This window comes from Elephas maximus, chromosome 7 (assembly GCF_024166365.1).
Source record: "Elephas maximus indicus isolate mEleMax1 chromosome 7, mEleMax1 primary haplotype, whole genome shotgun sequence".
In the NCBI taxonomy this organism is placed as follows: domain Eukaryota; kingdom Metazoa; phylum Chordata; class Mammalia; order Proboscidea; family Elephantidae; genus Elephas; species Elephas maximus.
Genome location: NC_064825.1, coordinates 62,168,020 through 62,184,946, shown reverse-complemented (window position 1 = coordinate 62,184,946; position 16,927 = coordinate 62,168,020). Strand labels below are relative to the sequence as shown.

Below are 16,927 nucleotides of genomic sequence, written 5' to 3'. Positions count from 1 at the left end.
CTGAAAACACATTATAGAAAAGATATACAAATAACCAATAAAGACACCGCCCCCCCCCCCACACATACATAGACACAAATTCTCAAGAGGCACACAGAGATGAGAATAAACTCTGCCTGATGATGCCATTGTATAACTAATGTTCATTTCCTGAAGTCTGTGGTATTACCCTTTTCATAAAGGGTACATAAACAGTGTATTAGTTACTTTATCCACCAGAGCACCATGTTTCCAAGACTTTTCTAAGCCAGCTCCTTCCATACGTTGTCTTCACCATCACCTCTTAGTAGTTTTTTCCTATTCTTCAGAGTCTTGTCCGGCAAGCCTTCAGAGTTTATTCCGTGTTACCTGGATTGAGTCTCCTGGTGGCAAAACTGTGCAACAAATTCTTTTGGTCTGGTTTAGGTAATGTGGGAATAAAACTTTTCCAAAGCCCTAACATTACTATTTTCAAAGATTATGATAACCCTTGTATGAGGGAACTCAAGCCCTCCAGAGAAAAGGACCTGGGCTGTCAACATTAACATCAGTTGTATCTTTACTGAGTATAAGATTCTTTTTAAGATGTTAATTTACAAGATGGTGTTTTTTTAAAAAAAGAAAAAGAAAGAACTCTCTAATTGTAGGCTCCCTAAATAATGGACAGAGGAGAGAAAAAGTGACACTAGATTCTCTAGGTATACTAAATGAAATACAGGTATCTACTCTGTACCTAAACATTCTCATGAAAATCACTATTTATTTATTGTGACGCTAGAGAACTACAAAGTTCACATTCATCAACACACTGGCATTCTATGTTTAGAAATGTTCTTCACATAAAACAGTAACACTCATGAAAAACATACACATCCATCACATATATTCCACGAACTATATTTTTTAGTCTCTGGATTTATATATGATTACTTTAAAAAAGACCAGTGTGTTCTAGCCATCAATTTTCTCATGGCCTCTTTGATCTCCTTGTTTCTCAGACTGTAAATAAGGGGGTTCAACATGGGGATCACCACCGTGTAAAACACAGACACCACTTTAATATAGTCAGGTGAGTGCCTTGACTTTGGTATGACATAAACAAATGTAACTGTCCCATAAAACAAAGTGACTACAGTGAGGTGGGAAGTGCAGGTAGAGAAGGCTTTGTGCCGTCCCTTTGTAGAGCGCATCTTCAGGATGGCGTGGAGGATGTGGACATATGAAACAACTATGATAAACAGCGTGATTACAATGATAGACCCAGCTGAGATGGCAGGGGATATTTCGGCCACATAAATATGGGTACAAGAAAGCTTCACTAGTGGTGGAAGGTCACAGAAGAAGTGGTTAATTTTATTTGGGCCACAGAAAGTCAGGCTCATTAAACAGCCAGTACACAATGAAGCAATCACAGACCCACCGAGATAGGAAGCAACCAGTAAGATGATGCAGACACTGGGAGACATGTGTGTGGAGTAGAGAAGTGGGGAGGAGATGGCCACATAGCGATCGTAGGCCAGGGAAGCCAGCAGGAAGCACTCAGCTGTCCCAAAGATAACATCAGAGCCAAGCTGGGCTATACAGCCAGCAACAGCGATGGCAGTTCTTTCTCTTAAGAAACTCACAATCATGAGAGGTGTGACTGATGTAGAATACCCGATGTCCACAAAAGCCAAATGGCAGAGGAAAAGGTACATTGGGGTGTGAAGCTGAGGGCTGCTTCGGATTAAGATGATTGTGCTGAAATTGCCCCATATGGTAACAACATAGACTCCTAGAAAAATCACGAAGAAGATGGAACAAAGTGTAGGATCATCTGTTAACCCCAAGATAATGAACTCTGTCACTGTTGTGTGGTTTACCATCTTCATCTTATCTGGAATTGTGCCTGCTGAAATAAGAAACAGTAGATATGATGTAAAGGAACATAGAACTACATGCATATACTGTACCAAAGTCAATTTCCTGGTTTTGATATTGTACTCTAATTATGTAAGTTGTAACTATTTGGGGAAACTGGGTGACCTCCCTGTGCTATTTTTGCAACATTTTATGAATCTATAATTATTTCAAAAGAAAAGGTTTTTAAACATAAATTTCAATATTCTTTTATGCTTACAAGAGGGGGGAGGGAGGGAGGGAGGGAGAGGAGTATTCACTAATTAGGTAGTAGATAAGAACTACTTTAGGTGAAGGGAAAGACATCATACAATACAGGTGAGGTCAGCACAACTGGACTAAACCAAAAGCAAAGAAGTTTCCTGAATGAACTGAATGCTGCAAAGGCCAGCCAGCGTAGCAGGGGTGGGAGTTTGGGGACTGTGGTTTCAGGGGACATCTAAGTCAATTGGCATAATAAAATCTATTAAGAAAACATCCTGCATCCCACTTTGGAGAGCAGCGTCTGGGATCTTAAACGCTAGCAAGCGACCATCTAAGATGCAACCCACCTGGAGCAAAGGAGAATGAAGTACATCGAGGACGCAAAGTAATTATGAGCCCAAGAGACAGAAAGGGCCACATAAACCAAAGGCTACATCAGCCTGAGACCAGAAGAACCAGATGGTGTCTGGCTACAACCGATGACTGCCCTGACAAGGAACACAACAGAAAATCCCTGAGGGAGCAGGAGAGCAGTGAGATGCAGACCCCAAATTCTCATAAAAAGACCAGACTTAATGGTCTGACTGAGACTAGAAGGACTCCGGTGGCCATGGACCCCAGACATTCTGTTAGCCCAGGATAGGAACCATTCCCAAAGCCAACTCTTCAGATAGGGATTGGACTGGACAATGGGATAGAAAAAGATGCTGGTGAAGAATGAGCTTCTTGGATCAAGTAGACTCTTGCAACTGTGTTGGCATCTACTATCTGCAGGGGAGATGAGAGGGAAGAGGGGGTTGGAAGCTGGCCGAATGGACACAAAAAGAGAGAGTGGAGGGAAGGAGCGGGCTGTCTCATTACAGGGAGAGGAATTAGGAGTATATAGCAAGGTATATATAAATTTTTGAATGAGAGACTGACTTGATTTGTAAACTTTCACTTAAAGCACAATAAAAATTTAAATAGATATACTTTAAAATAAATAAATTTCATTCTAATACATCACCTACGAAGAGTGATAAAATGCAATTTTAAAAGATTTCATTTGTGCTTAGGTAGCAGTGAGTATATGTCCATGTTTGAGGAATAATTTGGAAAAGGACAGCTAGAATAAGTGCACAACTTGAAGAATGTAATGGATGCCCCTGAATTGTACATGTAGAAATTGATGAATAGATGTATATTCTGCTGCGTATCTCTTCAATGACAAGAATAACAATTTTTTTTAAAGATGCCACTTGTAACAGTAACCAAATAATGTATAAAATGTATGTGTGATGTCTCTATACAAAATCATAAACTATATTGAATGGCATTAAAGAAAAAATATATGGAGAAAAAAGTTCATTATTATAATGATACATTTTCTCCCCAAATTAATCTATCTATAGATTAGATAAAATTTCAATAAAATTTCAAAGAAGTTCTCTTGAAACTAAATGCAGTTGATTCAAAATTTTATTGAGGGCACAAATAGTCAGTAATAGTTCTGATAATTTTGAAGAAAATCAAAAAGAATGGCCTATGCCTTGCATATATCCAGACTTTTTAAGAGTCAAATAAGTAAGATACACTGTTTTTGTAGAAATAAATAGAGTTAATAGAACAGAAGAGAGAGTCAAGACGCAGGCCTAAAACACATGGAAACTTGATAAAGGACATATTACTCACTCTCTAAAACTCACAGCCGTCGAGTCGATTCCTACTCATAGCGACCCTATAGGACAGAGTAAAACTGCCCCATAGAGTTTCCATGGAGTGCCTGGCAGATTTGAAGTGCTTAACTCTTGGTTAGCAGCTGTAGCACTTAACCACTACGGCACAGCAAATAAGTAGGAAATAATAAGGTATTTAATAAATGACGCCTGATTATCCATGGGAAAATAATAAAATTGAATTTCTACCACATTGTTGGGAAAAGAAGGAAGTAAATCAACTAAGCCCCCAGTAACTGGGGGAATACTCCCAGGGAAAGGAAAGCCCAGTATAATCTTCTTGTAAATATGTTGAAAAGTGAACCTTGCAGCAAACAGATTAATGATTATTCTTTAGCAAGAGAATACTTGTCTATGGAATACTATTAGATGATTCGCCCTGGTTTAGGTTTACTTATGGTAAACAAGCCAAGATGAGACCCACTGAAGAAGAAAGTACCAAATAATGAAGTTCAACAAGTACTATCAATCAAAACTATTATCAAATATTAACTAGTACATCAGAAGTACTACCAAATATAAGAAGCCTGCTACTTGAAGAAGGAATGTAATTGCTTTCAAGAGGAACAGTGTTGACCATGTGTAGACTCCCCAGTGATTGACTGATTTGCTATTTTTGAAGGATCTCAAGCAGGAACGTTAAAAAAATTTTTTTTTAACATATAGGTATATAACTATTCTTAGCCAACATTATGAGGTCGAACATGTACCCTATCCAGTGATAAATTGGTGTGATTTAATAATTTTTATATGAATTAACTTAATAGTCTGCTCCTACAAAGAAGCATACTATCCTATGGGCTAGATCCCATGAACACATGAACACCACAAGCTGCAAAGAAGATGGGTAAAGTAGGAAATGGAATAGTGTGACTGGTTTAGAGCAAGAGTCTGCAAATCCTATGGGCCAAATTCAGTCCACCACCTGATTTTGAACAGCCCACAAGCTACATTTTTATATTGTTGTTGTTTGCCTTTGATTCCAACTCATAGTGACCATAGGACACAGTGTAGAACCGCTCCATAGGGTTCCCAAGGTTGCAGTCTTTATAGAGGCAGACTGCCACATTTTTCTCCCTTGGAGAATCTGGTGGGTTCACACTGCCAACCCTCTGGTTAGCAGCTGACCGTTGCCCCACTGTCATGGATTGAATTATGTCCCCCACAAAATGTGTGTATTAACTGGGTTAGGCCATGATTCAGTATTCTGTGGTTGTCCTCCATTTTGTGATTGTAATTTTATGTTAAAGAGGTTTAGGGTGGGATTGTAATGCCCTTACCAGGTCATATTCCTGATCCAGTGTAAAGGGAATTTACCTGGGGTATGGCCTGCACCACCTTTTACCTCAAGAGATATAAGGAAAGGGAAGCTAGCAGAGAGTTGGGGACATCATAGCACCAAGAAGCAGCACCGGGAGCAGAGCATGTCCTTTGGACCTGGGGTCCCTGCACCTGACAAGCTCCTTGACCAGGGGAAGACTGAGGACAAGGACCTGCTTCCAGAGCCGACAAAGGAAGAAAGCCTTCCCCTGGAGCCAACACCCTGAATTCGGACTTTTAGCCTACTTGACTGTGAGGAAATAAATTTCTCATTCTTAAAGCCATCCACTTGTGGCATTTCTGTTACAGAAGCACTAGATTACTAAGATGCCCACCATGGCTTAATAACTTAGACATAAGAAACTCTTCCTAGAAGGAGGCAAGAGAGTTGCAAGCTCTGGGGGTGAGCTGCAATGACCTTGTTAAGAGGTAATTAACACTGCTGTCTTAAAAGGAAGGCTTTGAATGCGTTCTTTCTGGTTTTACTCCCTTCTGAGAGTTTGCATTTCTACCCCAGATATACTGAGTCAGAATCTACATTTTAATAGGATTGCCAGGTGATTCTTATAGATCCAAGGTGATTCTTATGTACATATATATACATATGGGGTGGACATGCAAGTTCTTAGCAGGGGTTAGAACCAGAATGAACCAGTCTGAAGTCTTGCTTAACAGCAGTGAAGCACAGATGAGTCCATTAGTGAGGTAGTTTGCATGGGTTAAAACTACTGCACACACATACCACCTCGGGATCAACTTCAAATGCAGATTCTGATTCAGGTAGAGGTGGGGCCTGAAATTCTGCATTCCTAATGACTTCCCAGGAGATATTGATGCTGTTGGTCTGTGGACCAAACCTGGGATAACAAGGCTGCAGACAAAAAGCAAAGACGTTTCACCGAGATTTAAAAAGGTTTGATATAAATAATCCTGTGCAAAATGAAAACAAAAAAAGAAAACAGTGTTCACGAAAAAAAAAGAGAGGTCTTGATTCCAGCCACATAGCTGCCACGAGTCCAGAAATGAAAGCACCCTCTAGAAGCTGGAAAAAGCAAGGAAATCATTCTCCCCAGAGCCTTCTAGAGGAACACAGCCCTGCCAACCCCTTCATTTTATATTGCCCAGTGAAACCCATTTCAGACTTTTGACCTCCATAACTATATGATAATAAATTTGTGTTGTTTTAACATATTAAAAAAAAAAAAGAAGGAAAGAAAACCTATGGGGTACTTCTACTCTGTCACATGGGATAACTTTGAGTTGAAAATCGGCACTGAATAGCAACCATAACAATGTAAGGTTTATGTCTGAATGCTATATATCTAGCTTCATTAATTAGCCCCAGTATTGTGTCACAGTATAAAGGGGACAAATCTGGAATAAAACATGTTTTTATAAATATATATATATAATATGAGAGACCCAAATGAATTCAAAATATGACATGAATGCCATTATGATATGGGAGGCATGATGTATGATGCAAACATGAAAACAAAAGGAGACTTAACAGCCAAAAGTTCTGGAACTAAATTTCGTCTCTGTCACCTGTGTGATTTTGAAAAAGTTACATAACCATTCTGAGCCTCAATTTCCTAATTTTTAAAACTGAGGTAATAATATTTAGCTCACAGGTCATTGCATTAAATGAGATGATGCATGTTAAAACATCGCTGGAAGCTAAGCCACTGGTATTCAGATACCAGCAGGGTCACCCATGGAGGACAGGTTTCAGCTAAGCTTTCAGACTAAGATAGACTAGGGAGAAGGACCCAGCAGTCTACTTCTGAAAAGCATTAGGCAGTGAAAACCTTATGAATAGCAGCAGAACATTGTCTGATATAGTGCTGGAAGATGAGCCCCCCAGGTTGGAAGGCACTCAAATGATGACTGGGGAAGAGCTGCCTCCTCAAAGCAGAGTCGACCTTAATGATGTGGTTGGAGTAAAGCTTTCGGGACCTTCATTTGCTGATGTGGCACGACTCAAAATGAGAAGAAACAGCTGCAGACATCCATTAATAATCGGAACCTGGAATGTACGAAGTATGAATCTAGGGAAATTGGAAATCATCAAAAATGAAATGGAACACATCAACATCAATATCCTAGGCATTAGTGAATGAAATGGACTGGTATTGGCCATTTTGAATCGGACAATCATATAGTCTACTATGCTGGGAATGACAACTCAAAGAGGAATGGTTTTGCATTCATGGTCAAAAAGAACGTTTCAAGATCTATCCTGAAGTACAATGCTGTCAGTGATAGGATAATATCTATACGCCTACAAGGAAGACCACTTAATATGACTATTATTCAAATTTACTCACCAACCACTAGGGCCAAAGACGAAGAAATAGAAGATTTTTATCAGTTGCTGCAGTCTGAGATTGAGCAAACATGCAATCAAGAAGCATTGATAATTACTGGCGATTGGGATGCAGAAGTTGGAAAGGAAGAAGGATCAGTAGGTGGAAAATATGGCCTTGGTGACAGAAATAATGATGGAGATCGAATGATAGAATTTTGCAAGACCAACGACTTCTTCATTACAAATACCTTCTTTCACCAACATAAATGGCAACTATACACATGGACCTCGCCAGATGGAACACACAGAAATCAAATTGACTACATCTGTAGAAACAGACGATGGAAAAGCTCAATATCATCAGTCAGAACAAGGCCAGGGACTGACTGTGGAAAAGACCATAAATTGCTCATATGCAAGTTCAAGCTGGAACTGAAGAAAATCAGAGTAAGTCCCCGAGAGCCAAAATACGACCTTGAGTATATCCCACCTAAATTTAGAGACCATCTGAAGAATAGATTTGACGCATTGAACACTAGTGACCAAAGACCAGATGAGTTGTAGAATGATATCAAGGACATAATACATGAAGAAAGCAAAAGGTCATTGAAAAGACAGGAAAGAAAGAAAAGACCAAGATGCATGTCAGAGGAGACTCTGAAAGTTGCTCTCAAACATCGAGCAGCTAAAGCAAAAGGAAGAATTGATGGAGTAAAAGAACTAAACAGAAGATTTCAAAGGGCAGCTCGAGAAGACAAAGTATTATAATGGCATGTGCAAACAGCTGGAGATAGAAAACCAAAAGGGAAGACCACGCTCGGCGTTTCCCAAGCTGAAAGAACTGAAGAAAAAATTCAAGCCTCGAGTTTGCACTAGTGAAGGATTCTATGGGGAAAATATTAAATGACGCAGGAAGCATCAAATGAAGATGGAAGGAATACAGAGTCATTACACTAAAAAGAATTAGTCAATGTTCAACCATTTCAAGAGGTGGCATATGATCAGGAACCGACGGTACTGAAGGAAGAAGTCCAAGCTACTCTGAAGGCACTGGTGAAAAACAAGGCTCCAGGAATTGATGAAATATCAATTGAGATGTTTCAACAAACAGATGCAGCACCAGAGGTGCTCACTCGTCTATGCCAAGAAATATGGAAGACAGCTTCCTGGCCAACTGACTGGAAGAGATCCGTATTTATGTCTATTCCCAAGAACAGTGATCCAACCAAATGTGGAAATTATAGAACAATATCATTACTATCACATGCAAGCAAAATTTTGCTGAAGATCGTTTAAAATGGCTGCAGCAGTATATTGACAGGGAACTGTCAGAAATTCAGGCCGGTTTCAGAAGAGGATGTGGAACCAGGGATATCATTGCTGATGTCAGATGGACCCTGGCTCAAAGCAGAGAATACCAGAAGGATGTTTACCTGTGTTTTATTGACTACGTAAAGGCATTCGACTGTGTGGATCATAACAAACTATGGATAACATTTCGAAGAATGGGAATTCCAGAACACTTAATTGTGCTCATAAGGAACCTTTATGTAGATAAAGAGGCAGTTGTACAGACAGAACAAGGGGATACTCATTGGTTTAAAGTCAGGAATGGTATGTGTCAGGGTTGTATTGTTTCACCATACCTATTCAATCTGTATGCTGAGCAAATAATATGAGAAGCTGGATTATATGAAGAAGAACAGGGAATCAGGATTGGAGCATGACTCATTAACAACCTGTGTTATGCAGATGACACAACCTTCCTAGCTGAAAGTGGTGAGGACTTGAAGCACTTACTAATGAAGATCAAAGACCACAGCCTTCAGTATGGATTGCACCTCAACATAAAGAAAACAAAAATCCTCACAACTGGACCAATGAGCAACATCATGATAAATGGAGAAAAGATTGAAGTTGTCAAGGATTTCATTTTACTTGGATACACAATCAACAGCCACGAAGCAACAGTCAAGAAATCAAAAGACACATTGCATTGGGTAAATCTGCTGCAAAAGACCTCTTTAAAGTGTTGAAGAGCAAAGATGTCACCTTGAAGACTAACGTGCGCCTGACCCAAGCCATGATATTTTCAATTGCATCATATGCATGTGAAAGCTGGACAATGAATAAGGAAGACCGAAGAAGAATTGACGCCTTTGAATTCTGATGTTGGCAAAGAATATTGAATATACCATGGACTGCCAAAAGAACAAACAAATCTGTTTTAGAAAAAGTACAAGCAGAATGTTCCCTAGAAGTAAGGAAGGCGAGACTGAGTCTTACATACTTTGGACATGTTGTCAGGAGGGATCAGTCCCTGGAGAAGGACATCATGCTTGGCAGAGTACAGGGTCAGCGGAAAAGAGAAAGACCCTTAACGAGGTGGATTGACCGTGGCTACAACAATGAGCTCAAGTTTAACAATGATTGTAAGGATGGCTCAGGACTGGGCAATGTTTTGTTCTGTCGTGCATAGGGTCACTATGAGTCGGAAATGACTCGATGGCACCTAACAACAACAACGTGTTAAAGTATACAGCAATGAATGGCAATGAAACGATAATCCACAAATGACAGTCTACTTGAAATAAGCAAGAATTAGCTTCCGTTACAAATGCAAGCAACATTTATGTATCAACAAGAAAGAACGAATGTTACCTGCTGGTCAAATATTATGATGCGGACAGACTTCAGCAATCATCTTGGTACCAAATTAAAACCAAAACCTTTGCTGTCTAATCAATTCTGACTCATAGCGACCCTACAGGACAGAGTAGAACTGCACCATAGGGTTTCCAAGGAGTGGCTGGTGGACTCAAACTACTCACCTTTTAGATAGCAGCCGAGCTCTTCATCACTGTGCCACCAAGTCTCCAATCTCTATACTTCAGTAGTTATTTATCCAAGACCTAGGACCCTTTGGAATATAACATCTTAAGTACCTCAGCACTAAACATTCCATTGAAAATCCAATGGGAGAAAATCCAATGGGATCAAGAAAACTAGGTGTATGTACTCATAAACCATTATGCTGGCTGAGATACACAATAAACTCCCAGGGGCTTCATTTATCCTCATTATTTAGGCATAAGCATTACAACTGCATAGATCTAATTAGTTTTGAAATTTAATTTGGATCAACTTGATTAATATATGGGCTATGCTGTGGTCATTTCTAACACTTTTCAGAAGCAACCATGATGCGGTACCTGAAACTAGTTTATTGAGTACCATCCAAAAACCAAACCTGTTGCCTTGGAGATGAGTCCAGCTCATAGAGATCCTATCGGACAGAGTACAACTGCCCCACAGAATTTTCAAGGCTGTAATCTTTACTGAAGCAGACTGCTACATCTCTCTCCCGCAAAGGGTGAGTTTGAGCTCTTGGCATTTCATTTAACTGCCCAGCTCTTAACTACTGTGCAGGGATCCTTTGAGTACCATCATGTGGTTCATATTTAGTCACATCTTAGGGACTGGCCAATGTTTTGTTGTGTTATACATAAGGTCGCCATGAGTTAGAGTTGACTCTATAGCAACTGACAATAACAATGACAAATAGGAGCTTGTAGGCAGAGCTGTATTGCTTATTTCTGTGTGAAAGTGACCCACATTTTAATTCAGACCTGGCGTATTCCACTTATCATACATAGTTTTTCCAAAATCCCTGTCTACTGAGATAGACAGAAATGCAGCTCTTGGAGATAATTCCTCCTCTCCCACCCCATATTTATCTCTATCTCTCCTTTCTAGTTAAGCCAAGAATCTCTTCCTTGTTCCTGATTTCCATGTGTATTTACATAGGTCACGTTACTGTGTTTGTATTATAGGGGAACTTGCTCTTTTTTTTTTTTTTAACTCAAAATTGTCAATAAACCCATATCAGTACATGTCAGTCTCCTTTATGCTTTGTAATCATTGATAGTATTCCAAAGTATTTAATAAGTACTTATTTAACTATCCCTCTACTAATGCTTCATTATGACCATATACCAGTATTTCTCTAAAATGTACTCCAAGAAGTGGAATTGCTGGGTCAAACAAAGGGTTTGCACATTTTTAATTTTAATACATACTACCAAATGGCACTTAAATAAAGCTATCATCATTTAAATAATGTTTATGTTAATAAATTAAGCTTAATTTTTGCTGTTTATTTGATCTCCAATTTCTGAAGGTCTTGCATTATGACTGTAGATTTTTCAACATCTCTTTTTACTATCAAATTTTGCTTTAAATATTTCAGCATTACATCATGAGATGCATAAATGGCTAAGGCCACTAAAAAAACAGCTTCCTTTTATGCTTAAGAAACCTTTTAAAATATCTGTATCAATATACTTCCTACCACCAGTACCTGAGAGTACACATTTCTTTAACTAAATAGTTGCCATAGAATCAATTCCAATTCATGATGACCTCATCTGTGTCAGGGTAAAACTGTGCTCCACAGGACTTCAGTGCCTATTTTTTCAGAAGTAGATTACCAGGTCTTTCTTCCAAGACAGCTCTAAAACCATAACCAAACCCACTGCCGTCCAGTTGATTCCGACTTATAGCGACCCTATAGGACAAAGTAGAACCACCCCATAGAGTTTCCAAGGAGTGCCTGGTGGATTCAAACTGTGAACGTTTTGGTTAACTGCTGTAGCTCTTAACCACTACACCACCAGGGTTTCCAAGACACCTAGGTAGACTCAAACCACCAACCTTTCACTTTTATTTGTTTCTTTGCTCACTCCTGCTTCTGGTCTTTATGTGTTCCCTTATATTCTCTTCATTCAGAAAGATAAGGCTTGTGAGTGGTAAAATGTGTAAGTCCTTCCATGGTATAAAAATATCTTTATGTACTTTGGACATGTTATCAACAGAGACCAGGCCATGGAGAAGGATATCACGCTTGGTAAAGTAGAGGGTCAGTGAAAGAAAGGAAGACCCTCAATTAGATGGTTAGATGGACTGACTCAGTGGTTGCAATGATGGACTCAAGCATAGCAACGATTGTGAGGTTGGTGCAGGACTGGGCAGGGTTTCATTCTGTGTACATAGCTTTGCTATGAGTCAGAACCAACTCCACAGCACCTAAGGAAAACAATTGATAACTGTCATTATTTATAGAAACTTAAAATATTCTCTATAATCCTTGTTTTGGAAATTTTATCACACATTTTTGGGGGTAGTTTTTTTTTTTCTCTCTCTCCATGCTTGGTACATAAGGAGACCTTTCCCTTTAATGACTCCTGTCTTTCCTCAGCACTGAATTTTTTTTTCCAATTATTTCATTAGGTATGGCTTCCTTTACCCTCATTCCACTAGTCTTACTCTCTCTTATGAAAATCCCACTGGAGACATGATGGAACTTCCCAATCTGTCTTCCACATCGCTATTCTTTCATTCATTCCATCTCTTAGAACTTTTGTTCTGCATTTAGGAAGTAGTTTTCACCTTCATTTTTCCAAATCACTAACAGAGTCCTCCCTTAGTGTCCATTTTGATATTCAACTCATCTGTTGAGGGTTTTTTATTTTTAACAATTAATTTTTGTTTTCTTGTATCTCAAGTTGCTTTTTATGCACGAAATATATTCTCATATCTATAAATATATACAAGAAAATTTCCCGTGCATAAAAATCAATTTCAGATACTGAAAAATAAAATGTATATATATATATATGTAATATGCGTATATGTGTGTGTATTTATAAATATATATTCCAGAATACTTAATTGTTCTCGTTGGGAACCTGTACATGGAGCAAGAGGCAGTCGTTCAAATAGAACAAGGGATACTGTGTGGTATAAAGTCAGGAAAAGTGGGCATCAGGGTTGTATCCTTTCAGCATATTTATTCAATCTGTATGCTGAAAAAATAATCTCAGAAAATGGAGCACAAGAAGAAGAACGTGGCATCAGGCTTGAAGGAAGACACACTAACAACCTGCAATATGCAGATGACAGCCTTGCTTGGTGAAAGTGAAGAGGACTTGAAGAACTTACTGATGAAGATCAAAGCCTTCTGTATGGATTTCACCTCAACATAAATAAAACAAAGATCCTCACAACTGGACCAATAAGCAACATCATGATTAAAAAAAAAAAATCATAATACATGGAGAAAATATTGTTGTTGTCAAAGATTTCATTTTACTTGGATCCACAATCAACGCCCATGGTAGCAGCAGTCAAGAAATCAAATGACATATTGCATTGGGCATATCTGCTGGAAAAGACCCCTTTGGAGTGTTGAAAATCAAGGATGTCACTTTGAGGACTAAGGTGTGCCTGACCCAAGCCATGATATTTTCATTTGCCTTATATGCATGTGAAACCTGCACTATTGAATAAGGAAGACCAAAGAAGAATGGACTGCTTTGAATTATGGTGTTGATGAAGATTATTGCATACACCATGGACTGTCAGGAGAACAAGCCAAACTGTCTTGGAGGAAGTACAGCTAGAATGCTCCTTAGATGTAAGGATGACAAGACTTCTTCTTATACACTTTGGACATGTTATCAGGAGGAGCAGTCTCTGGGGAAGGACATCATGTTTGGTAAAGTACAAGGTCAGCAAAAAGGAGGAAGACCCTCAGTGGGATGGATTGACAACAGTGGCTGCAACAATGGGCTCAAGCACAGCAAAGGTTGTGAGGATGGCACAGGACCAGGCAGTGTTTTGTTCTTTCATGCATAGAGTCAATATGAGTCAGAACAGACTAAACAGCACCGAACAACAAGAGCAATACATACATATATAGATACACACACATATATACATATACATATTCTTAAGTCTTTCTTCTAATTGCTTTATTAATTCTGTTTCCTTGGAGTTGGATATTTTGCTTATTACTTATTATATTTGGTGACTCTCCTTTTTAGGTTTTTTTTTATGTTTCACTGTTTCTCAGTTATGCGCTCAACTTTGTGTTTTTGATTGTCTATTAGCATTTCTGTGAATGCTGTAATAATTTACAAGAACCACCTCCAGGGTCCCTGAGATAGGGACAGGATGTACTGCCAAGTAAGGAGTTCTGGGTTACTGCTTCTTATTCCTCCTGGATGTAGCCAGCCACCTGGAGTGCTGCCTTGGACCCAAATATCCCCTCAAAGGATAATACAAGACCAAAACTTCAAAATAAATACAAAATTAGAAATCATAGAAAAATAGCAACTAGGCATCCAAAAGACAAACAACAAAATATCAGAAATGGACAACTCAATAGAAGATTTTAGGAGCAAATGTGAAACAATGGAAAACAGAGTAAGTGAGATTTAAGACAAACCAATAGATGCCAATTTGTTTGAAGAAAAGAGTGAAGAAAAACTATTATGTGGGACACAATCAAGAGCAAAAATTTGCGTGTGGTTAGATTTCAAGGACAGGGAGAGAAAATGGAAAACTCAAGAAAGATCATTGAAGATTTGCTGGCATAAAATTTCCCTAATATCATAAAAGATGAAAAGCTGACCATCTAATAAGCTCAATGGACCACATATACGGTAGACCCCAAAAGAAAGTCACCAAGACATAATCACACTTGCCAAAGCCAAAGAAAGAATCCTGGGAGCATTTCAAGAAAAACAAAAGTCACTTAAAAAGGGGAAACAATAAAACTAAGCTCTGATTATTTAGAAGAAGCTATGCAGGCAAGAAGGCAATTGAGTGACATACATAAAACCTCAAAAGAAAAAAAAAAAAACTGGCAACCAAGAATAATATATCCTGCAAAATGCTTTCTCAAAATGATGGTGAAATTAGGACATTTCCAGATAAACAGAAATTAAAGGAATCTGTAAAAACCAAACCAAACTTACAAGGCATATTAAAGGGTAGTCCTTTGGTTAGCGAAGAAACATCAGACGACACCTGGAGCCTAGGATACAGGCCAATATCAGCCAGAACCAACTGATATAAAGAGCTCTGAATAATAAAACAAAGCTAAAAGACTTAAAACAGAGACATCAATCTGTAAATGACAACAATGTCAAAGTATAAAAGGGGAATATGGTGCAGATACAGAACTTTCAAATAGAGAGGAATTCAAGGTGATGCTAAATAATGAAAGACTGGTTCAAACATAGGAACATAATGGATAATTTCAAGGTAACCACAAAGAAAGCCAACAAACCTACTCATGAGAAGAAAAAGAAGAAAAACAGAGTCTCAATAAAAACAAAACCAATAATAATGAAAAAATCAAAAAGAAAATCCACAAGCAAAAGGAACTCAGCACAGGAAAGTAAAAGGAACAAATAAAACATCAGCAGCACACACACACACACACACATACACAAAGCACAATATAACAGCAATAAACTCATACCTATCAATAATCACAATGAATGTAAAAAGAATGTAAATGGCTTAAATGCACCTGTAAAGAGACAGACAGTAGAAGAATGGATTAAAAAGCATTACCCATCAATATGCTGTCTATAAGACACACCTTAGACACAAAGACATAAATATATTAAAAATGAAAGGATGAGGAAGGCGGAACCAACATGGCGCTATAGTCAGAAGCACCATGCCCTCCCTGTACAGCAAACACCAAAAAAACTACGTAAAACAGAGAAAATGTCAATCCTGGAAAGTTAAGCATCAAATAAAGAGATAAAAAACTCAACCAAGCACTGAATGGAATTAGAAAGTAACAGAGAACGGAGAGCAAGGAGAGATATGGAGTGGTAGTCCCCATCAGCTAACGTGGCACGGATTCACCATCTTGGACTCCTCGGTCACTGAGAGTGGCAGATAGGGAGTGCAAGAAGACAGCTTCAAAGAGCTCCCAGCAGGAGACAGAGCACCAGGTAACCAGTGATACACACTTTCCCACCCCCCACCCTTCATCCCCCTGCTCGACCTCTGCTGCTTCCTGGTGGGCTGTGGTCTGTCACTCAGTCAGGGAGACAGTGGCTTCTTGCACTTGGATTCATCCTGCCCACACCAGCTGGCTCCTTCAGTGACGTTTTTTGTTGCTGTTGTTGCTTTTTGGGGCTTCTTTTGGTTTCATCTCTCTCTCTCACCTCCTTCCTTTCCTTTCTCTGAAACACTGAGCTCCATGTGCTATCTCCACTCCTTTTTGACAGGCTGTGAAGCACCACTCAGGTGGGGAACCACTTCCCCAGTCTGTGCTGCCATGCTGGTGGGATTCCTGGGGGGATTTTTTTTTTTTCTTTTTCTTCATTTCTTGGTTTCTCATCTCTCTCTACTTCCCTTCTTTTCCTGTCTTCTGAATATCTGGAACTGTGTGCCATCTCTGTCCCTTCTAGATGGACTGTGCAGTGCCACTCAGCTTGGAAGCCACTTCCCTGGTTTGTGCTGCCAAGCCAATGGGCTCCCTTGGGGAATTTTTTTCTTCTTTTCTCAATTTCTTGTCTCTAACATCCTTCCCTTCTTTTCTCCTGAACACCTTGTGCCGTGGGCCATCTCTGCTTCTTCTAGATGGGCTGTGCAGTGCCGCATGGCTGGAGAGCCACTTCCCTGGTCTGTG

The 16,927-nt window shown here is 39.2% G+C and overlaps 1 protein-coding gene across 1 annotated transcript; it reads right to left on the bottom strand.

Moving 5' to 3' along the window:
- Nucleotides 1–905: 905 nt before the first annotated feature.
- Nucleotides 906–1,850, bottom strand: LOC126080097 (olfactory receptor 481-like). The gene has a single exon (XM_049891404.1). It carries the CDS (start codon nucleotides 1,848–1,850, stop codon nucleotides 906–908), a length of 945 nt encoding a protein of 314 aa, XP_049747361.1.
- Between the last annotated feature and the right edge of the window lie 15,077 nt (nucleotides 1,851–16,927).

Bases quoted from the DNA above. Each gene is read 5' to 3' on its own strand.
- LOC126080097 (XM_049891404.1), bottom strand. From the start codon at position 1,850: ATGAAGATGGTAAACCACACAACAGTGACAGAGTTCATTATCTTGGGG.